General features: G+C 39.4%; 2 protein-coding genes across 3 annotated transcripts in view; both read left to right on the top strand.

Annotated features, from left to right (window-relative positions):
• The first annotated feature begins 10,229 nt into the window (after positions 1–10,229).
• The window catches only part of LOC147260924 (leucine-rich repeats and immunoglobulin-like domains protein 1), a 35,656-nt gene continuing 28,550 nt past the window's right edge, over positions 10,230–17,335 (top strand). The window contains exons 1-2 of one of the 2 annotated variants that reach the window (XM_086205142.1): positions 10,230–10,374; positions 10,701–10,951. In XM_086205142.1, the coding sequence (XP_086061268.1) occupies positions 10,351–10,374; positions 10,701–10,951 (275 nt within the window). In that variant the 5' untranslated portion in view covers positions 10,230–10,350. Of the gene's footprint in view, positions 10,375–10,601; positions 10,625–10,700; positions 10,952–17,335 lie in introns of those variants that run through there. The other variant, XM_086205143.1, reaches the window with a different exon arrangement.
• On the top strand, positions 15,024–16,991 carry LOC147260925 (E3 SUMO-protein ligase ZBED1-like). The gene is made up of 2 exons (XM_086204779.1): positions 15,024–15,495; positions 15,973–16,991. Exons 1-2 carry the CDS (start codon positions 15,024–15,026, stop codon positions 16,989–16,991), a joined length of 1,491 nt encoding a protein of 496 aa, XP_086060905.1.

Raw genomic sequence — 17,335 nt, forward strand, 5'->3', positions numbered from 1 at the left:
ATCTTGGGAGGACTCCTTCTAGTTGGTTCAGTAGAATTTATTCAGACCAACAGGAAAGAGTCCAGAGTTCTGGAGATCGTCTCCCTATCCTGGAGTCAGCACACGCAGACGCGTCGTCCCTGGCGTTGGGGCAGGAAGTCCAACGACCTCACTCTCTCTCCAGGTTCATGTGATACAAGGAGGTGCTGATGTGATCGCTTCTGCTTCAAGTGTGTATTTTTGATCTTGTGTTATTTTGCAGGTTCTACTGTCTGACGGCGTGCCAGCACCATCTGTTCCCATCGTAGACTTCTTGTTGCAGCTGTGGAGATCAAACCCTCTCTTCTCCTGATCCACCACCTTGCTCTTGTCTACTTCTGACTCCCACCACTTCCTGCTACTGTCGCAATTCTGTGGACTCTGTTCTGACCTGATTAGCTTGAGGGAGTGACGCTAGCATGAGCTGTTGTGACCTTTCACCTGTCCACTCTGATACAGTCTGGACTGTGCTTCACTGCCTTGTGTTTCCTGCACTCTAGTTTAAGCAAATATATGTATAAATTTAACAGCAGTTGAAGCAAATATATGAAGAAATTTAACTGCAGTTGAAGCAAATATATGAAGAAATGTAACTGCAGTTGAAGCAAATATATGAAGAAATTTAACTACAGTTGAAGCAAATATATGAATAAATTTAACAGCAGTTGAAGCAAATATATGAATAAATTTAACAGCAGTTGAAGCAAATATATGAATAAATTTAACAGCAGTTGAAGCAAATATATGAATAAATTTAACTACAGTTGAAGCAAATATATGAATAAATTTAACAGCAGTTGAAGCAAATATATGAATAAATTTAACTGCAGTTGAAGCAAATATATGAATAAATTTAACTACAGTTGAAGCAAATATATGAATAAATTTAACTGCAGTTGAAGCAAATATATGAATAAATTTAACTGCAGTTGAAGCAAATATATGAATAAATTTAACTGCAGTTGAAGCAAATATATGAATAAATTTAACTGCAGTTGAAGCAAATATATGAATAAATTTAACTGCAGTTGAAGCAAATATATGAATAAATTTAACTGCAGTTGAAGCAAATATATGAATAAATTTAACTGCAGTTGAAGCAAATATATGAATAAATTTAACTGCAGTTGAAGCAAATATATGAATAAATTTAACAGCAGTTGAAGCAAATATATGAAGAAATTTAACTGCAGTTGAAGCAAATATATGAAGAAATTTAACTGCAGTTGAAGCAAATATATGAATAAATTTAACAGCAGTTGAAGCAAATATATGAATAAATTTAACAGCAGTTGAAGCAAATATATGAATAAATTTAACTGCAGTTGAAGCAAATATATGAATAAATTTAACTACAGTTGAAGCAAATATATGAATAAATTTAACTGCAGTTGAAGCAAATATATGAATAAATTTAACTGCAGTTGAAGCAAATATATGAATAAATTTAACTGCAGTTGAAGCAAATATATGAAGAAATTTAACTGCAGTTGAAGCAAATATATGAATAAATTTAACTGCAGTTGAAGCAAATATATGAAGAAATTTAACTGCAGTTGAAGCAAATATATGAATAAATTTAACAGCAGTTGAAGCAAATATATGAAGAAATTTAACAGCAGTTGAAGCAAATATATGAATAAATTTAACTGCAGTTGAAGCAAATATATGAAGAAATTTAACTGCAGTTGAAGCAAATATATGAATAAATTTAACTGCAGTTGAAGCAAATATATGAAGAAATTTAACTGCAGTTGAAGCAAATATATGAATAAATTTAACTGCAGTTGAAGCAAATATATGAATAAATTTAACAGCAGTTGAAGCAAATATATGAATAAATTTAACAGCAGTTGAAGCAAATATATGAATAAATTTAACTACAGTTGAAGCAAATATATGAATAAATTTAACTACAGTTGAAGCAAATATATGAATAAATTTAACAGCAGTTGAAGCAAATATATGAATAAATTTAACTACAGTTGAAGCAAATATATGAATAAATTTAACTACAGTTGAAGCAAATATATGAATAAATTTAACAGCAGTTGAAGCAAATATATGAATAAATTTAACTGCAGTTGAAGCAAATATATGAATAAATTTAACTACAGTTGAAGCAAATATATGAATAAATTTAACTGCAGTTGAAGCAAATATATGAATAAATTTAACTGCAGTTGAAGCAAATATATGAATAAATTTAACTGCAGTTGAAGCAAATATATGAATAAATTTAACTGCAGTTGAAGCAAATATATGAATAAATTTAACTGCAGTTGAAGCAAATATATGAATAAATTTAACTGCAGTTGAAGCAAATATATGAATAAATTTAACTGCAGTTGAAGCAAATATATGAATAAATTTAACTGCAGTTGAAGCAAATATATGAATAAATTTAACAGCAGTTGAAGCAAATATATGAAGAAATTTAACTGCAGTTGAAGCAAATATATGAAGAAATTTAACTGCAGTTGAAGCAAATATATGAAGAAATTTAACAGCAGTTGAAGCAAATATATGAATAAATTTAACAGCAGTTGAAGCAAATATATGAATAAATTTAACTGCAGTTGAAGCAAATATATGAATAAATTTAACTACAGTTGAAGCAAATATATGAATAAATTTAACTGCAGTTGAAGCAAATATATGAATAAATTTAACTGCAGTTGAAGCAAATATATGAATAAATTTAACTGCAGTTGAAGCAAATATATGAATAAATTTAACTGCAGTTGAAGCAAATATATGAATAAATTTAACTGCAGTTGAAGCAAATATATGAATAAATTTAACTACAGTTGAAGCAAATATATGAATAAATTTAACTGCAGTTGAAGCAAATATATGAATAAATTTAACTACAGTTGAAGCAAATATATGAATAAATTTAACTGCAGTTGAAGCAAATATATGAATAAATTTAACTGCAGTTGAAGCAAATATATGAATAAATTTAACTGCAGTTGAAGCAAATATATGAATAAATTTAACTGCAGCTGAAGCAAATATATGAATAAATTTAACTGCAGTTGAAGCAAATATATGAATAAATTTAACTGCAGTTGAAGCAAATATATGAATAAATTTAACTGCAGTTGAAGCAAATATATGAATAAATTTAACTGCAGTTGAAGCAAATATATGAAGAAATTTAACAGCAGTTGAAGCAAATATATGAATAAATTTAACAGCAGTTGAAGCAAATATATGAAGAAATTTAACTGCAGTTGAAGCAAATATATGAAGAAATTTAACTGCAGTTGAAGCAAATATATGAATAAATTTAACTACAGTTGAAGCAAATATATGAATAAATTTAACAGCAGTTGAAGCAAATATATGAATAAATTTAACTGCAGTTGAAGCAAATATATGAAGAAATTTAACAGCAGTTGAAGCAAATATATGAATAAATTTAACTGCAGTTGAAGCAAATATATGAAGAAATTTAACTGCAGTTGAAGCAAATATATGAAGAAATTTAACTGCAGTTGAAGCAAATATATGAATAAATTTAACTGCAGTTGAAGCAAATATATGAATAAATTTAACTGCAGTTGAAGCAAATATATGAATAAATTTAACTGCAGTTGAAGCAAATATATGAATAAATTTAACTGCAGTTGAAGCAAATATATGAAGAAATTTAACAGCAGTTGAAGCAAATATATGAAGAAATTTAACTGCAGTTGAAGCAAATATATGAATAAATTTAACAGCAGTTGAAGCAAATATATGAATAAATTTAACTGCAGTTGAAGCAAATATATGAATAAATTTAACAGCAGTTGAAGCAAATATATGAATAAATTTAACTGCAGTTGAAGCAAATATATGAATAAATTTAACTGCAGTTGAAGCAAATATATGAATAAATTTACCTGCAGTTGAAGCAAATATATGAATAAATTTACCTGCAGTTGAAGCAAATATATGAATAAATTTAACAGCAGTTGAAGCAAATATATGAATAAATTTAACAGCAGTTGAAGCAAATATATGAATAAATTTAACTGCAGTTGAAGCAAATATATGAATAAATTTAACAGCAGTTGAAGCAAATATATGAATAAATTTAACAGCAGTTGAAGCAAATATATGAATAAATTTAACAGCAGTTGAAGCAAATATATGAATAAATTTAACAGCAGTTGAAGCAAATATATGAATAAATTTAACTGCAGTTGAAGCAAATATATGAATAAATTTAACTGCAGTTGAAGCAAATATATGAATAAATTTAACTACAGTTGAAGCAAATATATGAATAAATTTAACAGCAGTTGAAGCAAATATATGAATAAATTTAACTACAGTTGAAGCAAATATATGAATAAATTTAACAGCAGTTGAAGCAAATATATGAATAAATTTAACTGCAGTTGAAGCAAATATATGAATAAATTTAACAGCAGTTGAAGCAAATATATGAAGAAATTTAACAGCAGTTGAAGCAAATATATGAATAAATTTAACTGCAGTTGAAGCAAATATATGAAGAAATTTAACTGCAGTTGAAGCAAATATATGAATAAATTTAACTGCAGTTGAAGCAAATATATGAATAAATTTAACTGCAGTTGAAGCAAATATATGAATAAATTTAACTGCAGTTGAAGCAAATATATGAATAAATTTAACTGCAGTTGAAGCAAATATATCAATAAATTTAACTGCAGTTGAAGCAAATATATGAAGAAATTTAACTGCAGTTGAAGCAAATATATGAAGAAATTTAACTGCAGTTGAAGCAAATATATGAAGAAATTTAACAGCAGTTGAAGCAAATATATGAATAAATTTAACAGCAGTTGAAGCAAATATATGAAGAAATTTAACTGCAGTTGAAGCAAATATATGAATAAATTTAACAGCAGTTGAAGCAAATATATGAATAAATTTAACTGCAGTTGAAGCAAATATATGAATAAATTTAACAGCAGTTGAAGCAAATATATGAAGAAATTTAACAGCAGTTGAAGCAAATATATGAATAAATTTAACAGCAGTTGAAGCAAATATATGAATAAATTTAACTGCAGTTGAAGCAAATATATGAATAAATTTAACAGCAGTTGAAGCAAATATATGAAGAAATTTAACTGCAGTTGAAGCAAATATATGAATAAATTTAACAGCAGTTGAAGCAAATATATGAATAAATTTAACAGCAGTTGAAGCAAATATATGAATAAATTTAACTGCAGTTGAAGCAAATATATGAATAAATTTAACAGCAGTTGAAGCAAATATATGAAGAAATTTAACTGCAGTTGAAGCAAATATATGAAGAAATTTAACAGCAGTTGAAGCAAATATATGAAGAAATTTAACAGCAGTTGAAGCAAATATATGAATAAATTTAACTGCAGTTGAAGCAAATATATGAAGAAATTTAACTGCAGTTGAAGCAAATATATGAAGAAATTTAACAGCAGTTGAAGCAAATATATGAAGAAATTTAACAGCAGTTGAAGCAAATATATGAATAAATTTAACTGCAGTTGAAGCAAATATATGAATAAATTTAACTGCAGTTGAAGCAAATATATGAAGAAATTTAACAGCAGTTGAAGCAAATATATGAATAAATTTAACTGCAGTTGAAGCAAATATATGAATAAATTTAACAGCAGTTGAAGCAAATATATGAATAAATTTAACTGCAGTTGAAGCAAATATATGAATAAATTTAACTGCAGTTGAAGCAAATATATGAAGAAATTTAACTGCAGTTGAAGCAAATATATGAATAAATTTAACTGCAGTTGAAGCAAATATATGAAGAAATTTAACTGCAGTTGAAGCAAATATATGAAGAAATTTAACTGCAGTTGAAGCAAATATATGAAGAAATTCAACAGCAGTTGAAGCAAATATATGAAGAAATTTAACAGCAGTTGAAGCAAATATATGAATAAATTTAACTGCAGTTGAAGCAAATATATGAAGAAATTTAACTGCAGTTGAAGCAAATATATGAATAAATTTAACTACAGTTGAAGCAAATATATGAATAAATTTAACAGCAGTTGAAGCAAATATATGAATAAATTTAACTGCAGTTGAAGCAAATATATGAATAAATTTAACTACAGTTGAAGCAAATATATGAATAAATTTAACAGCAGTTGAAGCAAATATATGAATAAATTTAACTGCAGTTGAAGCAAATATATGAATACATTTAACTGCAGTTGAAGCAAATATATGAATAAATTTAACAGCAGTTGAAGCAAATATATGAATAAATTTAACTGCAGTTGAAGCAAATATATGAAGAAATTTAACAGCAGTTGAAGCAAATATATGAAGAAATTTAACAGCAGTTGAAGCAAATATATGAATAAATTTAACTACAGTTGAAGCAAATATATCAATAAATTTAACAGCAGTTGAAGCAAATATATGAATAAATTTAACTGCAGTTGAAGCAAATATATGAATAAATTTAACTACAGTTGAAGCAAATATATGAATAAATTTAACTGCAGTTGAAGCAAATATATGAATAAATTTAACTGCAGTTGAAGCAAATATATGAATAAATTTAACTGCAGTTGAAGCAAATATATGAATAAATTTAACTGCAGTTGAAGCAAATATATGAATAAATTTAACTGCAGTTGAAGCAAATATATGAATAAATTTAACAGCAGTTGAAGCAAATATATGAATAAATTTAACTGCAGTTGAAGCAAATATATGAATAAATTTAACAGCAGTTGAAGCAAATATATGTATAAATTTAACAGCAGTTGAAGCAAATATATGAATAAATTTAACTGCAGTTGAAGCAAATATATGAAGAAATTTAACTGCAGTTGAAGCAAATATATGAATAAATTTAACTGCAGTTGAAGCAAATATATAGTGCACTGTGCCCTGCTGTTCTACACAGCAGGCAAGCTGACCACGACTGAAGGGAACACACTGGCAGGAATATTATATCATAAAAATACTTTATTCAGATACTTTCACGTTACTTTCACTTTAACCAAATTAACATTTCAACATGACACTGCATGATGGCAACACTTTTACAATCATCTAAAAACTTTGTCTACCTGGATGAGGTTGAGGAAGTGGAACTGAACCAGGGATTTGTGCAGAAAGTCCCCTGAGAAGAGCCCATCATCTTTGAGTGTCTGGAACACATCCATCCAAGACTGGACACTCTTCCTACGCAGGACCCCCCACTACGATTCTGTCCGTTGATCAGCAGTGCTGCATCCCTAAAGGAGAGAACAGAAGAGAGAACACATCTCTCCCACTTTAGCTTCTCTCCACTGGCTTCCTGTAGGATCTAGAATCGACTTCAAAGTCCTTCTGTTGACTTATAAGGCTCTCAATGATAAAGCTCCATCCTATTTGAAAGAGCTCATTAGTCCCTACTGTCCGACCAGAGCACTCCGCTCCCAGAATGCAGGTCTTTTAGTGATTCCCAGTATCAATAAAAACAGACTGGGAGGTAGAGCCTTTAGTTACCGGGCTCCTCTACTGTGGAACCAACATCTCTCCATGGGTCAGAGAGGCAGACACTTTAACTACGTTTAAGTCCAGGCTTAAGACCTTCCTCTATGACAGAGCCTTCAGTCAGGACTGGTTCAGGGAGCTCTGAACCATTGATAGCTATGCTGCTACAGGCTTAGACTGCTGGGGGACACATCAGGTTACATGGAGCCCTTCCCTCCTCTCCTCTCCTCTCCTCTCCCCTCCTCTCCTCTCCTCTCCTCTCCTCTCCTCTCCTCTCCTCTCCTCTCCCCTCCTCCCCTTCTCTCTCCTCTCCCCTCTCTCCTCTCCTCTCCCCTCCTCCTCCCCTCCTCTCCTCTCTTCTCCTCCTCCCTCCTCCCCTCTCCCCTCCTCCCCTCTCCTCTCCACTCCCCTCCTCTCCTCCTCCCCTCCTCTCCTCTCCTCTCCTCTCCACCAGAGCTCCATCTCTCTCCTCCAACCGCCGCCTGCATCGCCCCCCCCCTTTTATTCCCTACTGTTACACTGGCCTGCCTCCCCTCCCATGAACCAGTCTACCGTCCAGTCCCCCATCAAGCTGGCCTGCTCTCCCTGCCTCCCCTTCCATGAACCAGTCTACCATCCAGTCCCCCATCAAGCTGGCTTGCTCTCCCTGCCTCCCCTCCCATGAACCAGTCTACCATCCAGTCCCCCATCAAGCTGGCTTGCTCTCTCTGCCTCCCCTTCCATGAACCAGTCTACCATCCAGTCCCCCATCAAGCTGGCTTGCTCTCCCTGCCTCCCCTCCCATGAACCAGTCTACCATCCAGTCCCCCATCAAGCTGGCTTGCTCTCCCTGCCTCCCCTCCCATGAACCAGTCTACCATCCAGTCCCCCATCAAGCTGGCTTGCTCTCCCTGCCTCCCCTTCCATGAACCAGTCTACCATCCAGTCCCCCATCAAGCTGACTTGCTCCCCCTGCCTCCCCTTCCATGAACCAGTCTGCCATCCAGTCCCCCATCAAGCTGGCTTGCTCTCCCTGCCTCCCCTTCCATGAACCAGTCTACCATCCAGTCCCCCATCAAGCTGGCTTGCTCTCCCTGCCTCCCCTTCCATGAACCAGTCTGCCATCCAGTCCCCCATCAAGCTGGCTCGCTCTCCCTGCCTCCCCTTCCATGAACCAGTCTACCATCCAGTCCCCCATCAAGCTGGCTCGCTCTCCCTGCCTCCCCTCCCATGAACCAGTCTACCATCCAGTCCCCCATCAAGCTGGCTTGCTCTCCCTGCCTCCCCTTCCAGAAGCTTCCTTCTTCAACTGTTATTAACATTTCCATGTTTCCTCCATTCTGTGTTATAAACTGTTTTCTTGTCTGTACCAACATCTCCTGCACGTCTGTCCCTCCTGGTGAGGGATCCTCCTCCCCTCCTCACCCTGAGGTTTCTCCCATTTTTCCCTGTTCAAGGTTTTCTATGGAGTTTCTCCTCAGTCGATGTGAGGCTCTGAGGGCAGAGGATGTTGCTATGATGCCATGAAGCCTGGAGACAAACTGGTGGTGAAAACAGGCCACAAAGAAAACTGCCTTGCCTAAATTAAGCTCCCATCTCCCCCATGATGGTCCGTGTGATTTCTCCGCAGGAACATCTGCACGTCCCTGACATGTCTGTTTTCTGTACCTGGGTCGGCTCTCAGCCGCTGCGGACAGCCCCCAATGCGCTTCACAGTATTTATGAAGTAATGGGCGATTACCTTGGGTTGCTGTTGGTTGTATATGGTTAATAGCTATGCCGTAGGGCTTTAGTTTATCAAATGAATCCATATGCCATAAGGCATTGGGACCTCTGCACGTCTACTGGTGGCGTCGGAGACTCCATGCTCGCCGGAGCTCGACTCCCTCTGGATCTAAAATCTTCATAATCACCCGCAGAGTTTCTTGGGAAACCACGAAACCTCTCAGAATGGCTCGCTGATGCATCCAGCAGTAACCCTGCCGGCGACCGGGTCCAGCCAGTTCTCCCTCCACAAACTCAACTACTTCATCCAAGAGCGTCTGGTTTTTTCTCTGGAAAAGATGCAATCTCTTGCATCTCCTCTTTAAAGTCCTGATACTCATGACTCTGTGACGCTGATGTGCCAAAAGATTCAGTGTCTCTTTGTTTGAGAAACCTAATCTGAAGTGCAACTTCACGAAATGCTCCACGTCCCTCATTTTAACTGTCCTCTACCGTCTCCTCCTCTGAAACAACAATGTGAATTCTGTTCTCGTAAAAATATGACTTTAATTTTTGTAAATTTATGACTTTTTCTCATAAATTTACGAGTTTAATCTCATAAATTTATGAGTTTATATTTCATGACTTTATTCTCATAAATTTACGAGTTTAATCTCATAAATTTATGAGTTTATATTTTATGACTTTTTTCTCATAAATGTACGAGTTTAATCTCCTAATTTTACAAGTTTATAAATTACTTTTTCTCGCAAGTTTAAGACTTTTTTCTCATAAATTTACGAGTTTATAATTTATGACTTTTTTCTCATAAATATACAAATTAAATCTCCTAATTTTACGAGTTTATAAAATTTCTTTTTTCTCATGAATTTATGACTTTTCTCAGAAATTTATGAGTTTAATCTCCTAATTTTACGAGTTTATAAAATTCCGACTTTTTTCTCGTAACTGTAGAACTCAAACTCGTAGTCTTACTACCTTAGTTTGGTTCTGAATGGCCCTAACCCGAACCCGAACCCTCCGGTAAAAGTCAGTGTCCAAGTCCTGCAGAAATGCAGTGACAAATCCAACTGTGCAGAGCGACGGTCACGCGCCAGTCCGCTCGAGGTGTTGAATGCTGCGCAGGCGCGTGCGGTGGGGATGCCTGGAGTGGCGCCACAGTCGGTAAGTAACGTTAACATTCCTGTGTCCGTAACATCGTTTGATAATTGTTTTTCAAGTAAACACGGTTTTATAGTTTCATGGATGAGGACTGAGGACATGTTGTCAACATTTCTGTCTCTGTTGGGTGACACTGTGAGGAGCTACATGCCTCATACACGCAACTAGCAGCTAACTTGCTAGCAGTGCAGAAGAAGTTGGACATGTTCTCACTGAGTAAAGATGCACCTGCAGAACGTCAAATGTTAACTAGGTATTTTTCTGAGTGCCGATGAGACTTCAATACACGCTGCCTCGTGCTAAAGTTATATCTCATTGTTTACCTGTAGGTCGGAGGAGCTCAACGGCGCCGCTGCGCAATTCGAACTGGATACAAAATGGCGGCGTCCCCGGGGCGATTTGGATACGTTTCTCCAAGGGTTTTTTATTTGATTTTGTCACTCGGACTGTTTATCAGTTCTGGGTTGAGCTCAGACGTCCCGTGTGCCCAGAACTGCACCTGCTACGGGGATTCAGTGGACTGCAGTGGTCTGGCGCTGACAGCTACGCCTCTGGACCTGCCAGTCTGGACGGTCTCCTTGTGAGTAGACCACTAAATTACACACTTGAAGGCAGACTTTGAGGGGATGAAAAAAAAAAAAATCATATATAAAGTAGGTAATATCTGTTGTTATCCATTAGACTGAGCGTCCACTCCAGAATCCCGAGTTGCATGGTCTGTCACCTGCAGCAGCTCTTTTCCGTTCTTCTGAAGAACAGTACTGACAGGCTTCTCTGGAAGAGGTGGACTTGCCCACCTCACCATTATGCCTCCACTTGCACTTTTGACTCTAACACATCGGTAGACGTCCGTTTTCATCGGCAATCGTGCTGAAGCCTGACAGGCTAAATTAAAATGGTGAGATTTATGGTCCATGTCAACATCCTCTGATGCTGCCCTGCGTTCATGGCTTGGACCGTCAAGAATTTCAACATGTCCAACGCCAACTGCTGTCATAGAGACTTGTACAAGCTTTTTTTTTTTGCAGGCGCTCCATCCCAAGTAAAATTCACTTAGTGGCAGGAGAAGAGACTTGCTCAAGGGTGCATGGAGATGTTGTCATACACATTGAAGTTGAGTGGGAGCCAAGATTTAGTTACTTGAATATGAAATTCGTTCAGTCTCCCTCAAAAATGTTTGTGAGGTCACGAGCCGTTATTATACTCCTCACTTTCTAACGCGTTTCTAATTAATTCATTGGACAAGTTGTCTGTTTGCAATGTCGTGTCTTTCCACTGACTGAACAGTGTCAGCTGGTAAACAGCTGGATCCTCCAACATGGTAAAAAATAAACGTTTGCATTATTCAGTGAGATTTATGACGGCTATTGGCCGAATTCCACTCCCTTGCCAGCAGTGGCTCACAAAGTGGATTTCTTGTGAATCAGGCAGGATAAGATTGACACCAGACTGCCAGTTCATGGAGGAAGTGAGCCAATGTGGAGCAATTGTATGGTACATTGTCTCAGGTTTAGGGAATGTAGTTCTTATCAAGCGGAGTGACACAATTCATTTAGAGACGACACTGTTGTCTGTCCTCCTGATCGACTTTTTGTCTCATCAGATCCTGCCCTCTGGCAATCATGAATCTTCGGTGGCAATTGTGTACCAAATTGTCAGCATCTGTCAGTGTGTAACTGTGAACACGAGGTTAAAGAGCAAGACCCCTCTGGCTCCCATGTCCCTGAGTTTGGCAGTGTGTCTTCCCCTGGGAAGTGAGGAATGCAACTTTCAAAAAGTCTCTAAAAACATGGATAACAGCACTTGAACCCGGGGAGCCTCATTGCCATGAAGTACCACTTAGCCAAGTAGAACCAGTAGTACCACCCCAGCTTTGGCTTTGGCCTGGAAGCCGTCCTCGAGATCTTGTGTGGGTAGGGTTACCTGATCCGCTGTAGACCTGCCCCGGCGGAATCCAGCCTGTTTCCTTGGTAACTGGGAGTCGACTACTGGCTCAATTCGGCTGTGTATCATCCTCTCCAGGATTTTAAAAGGGACACACAACAGCGAGATTGGTCGGTAGGACTTAGGGTCATCTGCTGGTTTGTTGGGTTTCGGGAGAGCTATGACAGCGGCCCGTCGCCATGTCCTTGGGAGCTTGAACCACCGGAGGCATGCAGAGAAGAATGCACACAGCCAGGCAGATGTTATTTCGCTCTGGTGGATCACAAACTCTGGGTGAATGTTGTCGGGGCCTGGTGCCTTGCCTTGTTTAAGTTTGGCCATGGTGTCCCTGAGCTCAACTGGTGTGAAATCTCCTGATAGGTTGGTGTTGACACTGGCTGCCCTTGAGAGACTGGATACCTCGCATGACGTTGAGCGGGCAAATTCTTTGTCTGCGTCTGGGAAACGACCATTTTTCAGGAGTTGGGCTGCGATGGCATTTGCTGTCACAGGGCATTTGGGAGCCAGTGTACTTCTTCCTGAGAGTTGGTTTATGGTCTGCCACGCTTCACGGCTGGAATGGGTAAAGTCAATCGACTCAACGGCCTCTGTCCATCTAGCCCTACGGGTGGCGTCCAACTTCTCAAGCAGTGCCTTTGCTGTCGCATCCACTTCAGCTCTTGAGCTAGCCTGCTGGTGGGCTCGCAGGAGGTGGTTACACTCCTCATTCCAACCTGAGATGTAGTTTGCATTGTAACCTCGTGGTATGGTTTTCTTCGCTGCCCCTGTCAGCACTTCTCAGTAGGCTGCATATGCGGCATCTACATCACGAGTGTCTGGGTCCGGGAGGGTGGCGGATCTTCTCTCTGTCTCGACAGAAAATGCAAGCCAATTGGCCTTCTGGAAGTTCATTCTTTTGACAGGCTTCCCCGTGACCGGCTGCGCCAGTGATGGCATTCTGATGACGGACGGTCGGTGGTGTGATCATGGGAACCTGTTGATGACCCTTCTTTCTGGCATCGGGTCATGACCGTGGAATACAGCAAAGGCAAGGTCTGGGTTGGTGAAGGTGTTCCATCTGGAGGAGTAGAAGCTTGGTGGTTCTTTGGGGTCAAACAGAAGGTGGGCGTTGGCGTTGGAGGCCCACTTGCTCAGCGTCTCCCCATCCGGTGTTGTGTGGGAATATCCCCAGTCAGTGTGCTGGCAGTTAAAGTCCCCGGCGTAGATGGCAGGTGCTGGGGCATTTGGGAGGGCCGATGTGGACAGTACAGATGGTGGGGGCTTGTACACGTTCACAACCGTTGTTGTCTGTATCCTTGTGGACAACCACTCAAGACTGGAGCCTGGTGGAGATTGGACTGTGGCTGTCCATGGGATGGCCGGCCGCCCTGATGTGAGCTTGCTCCCCCCCGGCCTCTTGCACCCTGGTCTGACGTGACGATTGGTTGGCGATATAAGTTTCATGAGGTGGTCTTGAACCGTATCTCATTAACTTGCTGGGGAGGCCGTGTGGAGGCTGTCGTCTTCGCCCCCTCGGTGGGAACAAGCGGCCATCTCTCGCCAAGCCTGCGAAAGATTCCTGGGCCGTCTCTCACGTCTGGAAAGAGGGATGGAGGGGTGGGAGGCTGCGGGCTCCCTTTGTCTCGCTAGCCTCAGCCCACCATGCAAACTCAAACACACTGCAGCCTCCTCTCTGCCAACAGGCTGTGTGCCAGCTAGGCAGGAGGTGTGTACATGTGTGTGTGTGTGTGGGGGGGGGGTAGGTGTCTGACAGAGATAGTCCTTATTTATGCTTGATATAAATTTGAATCATATGGTATGGGAAGCTCAACCTGAAATGCAGATGTGTATGTGCATGAGTCATTGTGTGTGTGCGTGCGTACACACACACACGCACACACACACACACTTCCTCCTTACTCTCCTGCTCTGTGTTAGGGGTAACACTATACTACTGGACAAACCACTCTCTAATCAGCCTCTATTAGGGGTGGGCAGTACACCGGTGTCATAGTCATCACCGGTGTGGCATTGCGCCACGACATGGATTTTGCAATACCGTCAATACCGTGGTAAATCAATTGTGCGCTTTGAACGGCTGCATTTACATCAATAACAGCCTAATTCTAAATTAGGCTCTAAATTTTCTTCACTGATTGGAATACTATAGGCCTATCTTGTTGCAAATAAAAAAGTAAAACATATTCATATCAGCTTTGTATGCGGTAAAAGGGGAGTGGCCATTCAATTAGCGTAACGAGCACTTAACCTGGGTAATCAATAAGGAAACGACCGAGGAAACATCGTAAAGAAATATCGGGCCTATTATCTGAAAAGAAATGAGTGGAATGGAGACCGAGGCCGCTGGAGAGGAAACTCTCGTTCCAAAAAGAGGAGGCACCTCCGTTATTTGGAACTGGTTCGGTTTTAAATTATCCGACACGGAGCAAACATCGATAATATGCAAAGTTTGCCGCCGTGTTGTGACAGCAAAAGGTGGAAACACAAGCAACCTGTTCCATCATTTAAAAAACATGCACGCCCGTGAATATGAAAAGGCAACCCGAGCTAAAGCGAGCGCAAGTGGGACCAGCAGCACAAGCGGAGCACGTCCCAAGAATAAACAGCTGTCACTGCAGGCATCGTTTACTGCTGCGACCCCTTACGGTAAGAGTAGTAAGAAATGGAAAGATGTAACTAGGGCAATTACGCTCTATATCGCAAAGGACATGGTGCCCATTCAAACCATAGAGAGAGATGGCTTCAGACATGTGGTTCACACTCTGGACTCAAGATACGAGCTGCCTGGTCGTAAATTTTTTAGCCAGAAGTGTCTACCAGAGCTGTACACGGAGGTACGGGACAGGGTAACGAGCGAAATTCGCCACCTTGAAGCCTACTCGGCCACAACGGATTTATGGTCCAGCCGGACGACTGAGCCATACATTAGCCTCACAATCCACTTCATCGACGATGACTGGAAGTTGCGCAGCAGATGCCTACAGACCGCCTTCTTCCCCGAAGACCACACCGGAGCAATAATTGCCTTAGGACTGAAGGATGCACTTTCTGCTTGGGGCTTGGATGAAGCACGTCTGGTGTGCATGACAACGGACAGCGGTGCAAATATGGTGCGCGCTCTGGAAATAGATACATGGACGAGACTCGCATGTTTTGGACACAGACTGCACAACGCTATTGGTACGTTAGACTATCTAAACTTAACATTTCATATCCAGAAAATTTGTCAAGTCCTTTTCTGTTTGTATTTTAAAAAAGAAAACAAAAACAAATGTAAGGCCACCACATTAGTATTGTATTTATCATTGTTAGTATAGTAATATTTAGCCGTGATTCCTCTGGGGACCAGGTCAGAAAGTAAAAGGAAAAAAAAAACATCAACATGAGATTATATGAAAAATATTATTTGATAATATGTACTATATGTCTGTGTTTAAAATGAAAAAGCTGTACTATTTGTGGAGGAATGTAAAAAATATTGACCAACATACATACAATATGTAGGCCTATTAGATTTGTAATAGCCTAATATTCAGCGTGTCCATACAATAAATACTTATGCTGCTCGACAATTAATGGTTTATTAAGTTTTTCCAACTATGATAACCTACTTTTACACTTAATGCTAATATCTTTATTCATTCCCTTATTTCCCAGAGAGGAGTGTCCAACATGATCCTCGAGTTGCACGGGCCACAGGTATGTGCAAAAAAGTGGTTGGTACATTTTCCTACAGCTGGAAAAAGAAGAAGGCCCTGACTAGTGCACAGATAGAGCTGAACCTGCCCCCCCACAAGCTGGTCACAGAATCCCCAACAAGGTGGGGGTCTCGTGTCAAAATGATGGAAAGGGTGTTGGAGCAGGAGAAGGCCATCACTCAAGTCCTGGCAGCAGACCAAAAGTCACGTCACCTTCTACCCACCTGGCAAGACATTGAGGTGTTGGAGGCCATAACCAAAGCACTGAAGCCTCTGCAAGATTTTACAGATGCCCTGTCAGGAGAGGAGTATGTTAGTGTCTCCTATGTTAAGCCAGTCCTCCATCTACTCAATTCAGACATTTTGAAGCCAGAAGAAGACAAAGCAGGACTCTGCGAGGACATCAAGAAGAGGGTCCTGGATTATTTGAATGAAAAATACAAAGATCCTGCCACTGACGAGCTGCACACCATGGCAACATTCCTGGACCCACGGTTCAAGACCACCTACATGTCACCTGAAAAGTTGGAGGAAGTGAGGAGCAGAGTAGCTACAGAAACCAAAGCTCTGGAGGATAAGACAGCCACAGATGCCTCTTCCACAGAGGACCAAAGCAAGAGGGAAACTAGCACTGCTCCTGCACAACTGAAAAAGCCCAAGAACAGCCTGGGCAGTTTCTTTAAAAAGTGTAGCAGTGCACCACTAAGGCAGCAGGGCATTGATGTGGAGTTAGATAGCTACCTGCTGATGGTGACGGCTGACAGTGACTCTGATCCACTGGAGTGGTGGCGTCTCCAATGTTCCCACTTCCCCCGCATTAGCCGCCTGGCAAAAAAATACTTACGCATCCCGGCCACAAGCTCACCCTCCGAGCGTGCATTCAGCACAGGGGGCAATATTGTAACAAGCTCCAGGGCATCACTGAAGCCAGAAAATGTTGATAGGCTGGTGTTCCTGGCAAAGAACTTGAATGTCTAGTTTCATCAGAGTTTGGATGAAGAGAGAGTTCGTTTTTGTGAAAAGTACACATTATTATCCTGTTCTTGTGTTATAATACTACAATACACAAATTTTTGTTTTGTTGCACACTGTTAAGAATGATTGTTAGGTTTTTTGCAAAATAAATATGTTGAGAATGCATAATACTCTCCCATGTCTCTGTTTGATAAGGCTACCTTCCATTTACTTATTATATTATAGAAATATTAACTTTATTCACATAAAGGCACAGGACAGGCTGCTCCTCCTAAAATGTACCAAAAAAAAGTTAATACCGTGATATGGTACCGTCACCGTTCAAAAAATGAAAAATACCGTGATAT

This window comes from Aulostomus chinensis, chromosome 5, assembly GCF_037954235.1.
Source record: "Aulostomus chinensis isolate RoL2024-O1b breed Wild chromosome 5, RoL_Achi_v1.0, whole genome shotgun sequence".
NCBI classification, from domain to species: Eukaryota; Metazoa; Chordata; class Actinopteri; order Syngnathiformes; family Aulostomidae; genus Aulostomus; species Aulostomus chinensis.

Coding starts and splice junctions, on each gene's coding strand:
- LOC147260925 (XM_086204779.1), top strand. CDS start 15,024: ATGGTGCCCATTCAAACCATAGAGAGAGATGGCTTCAGACATGTGGTT. Junction 15,496..15,972: donor CAGACTGCACAACGCTATTG/GTACGTTAGACT, acceptor CTTATTTCCCAG/AGAGGAGTGTCCAACATGAT.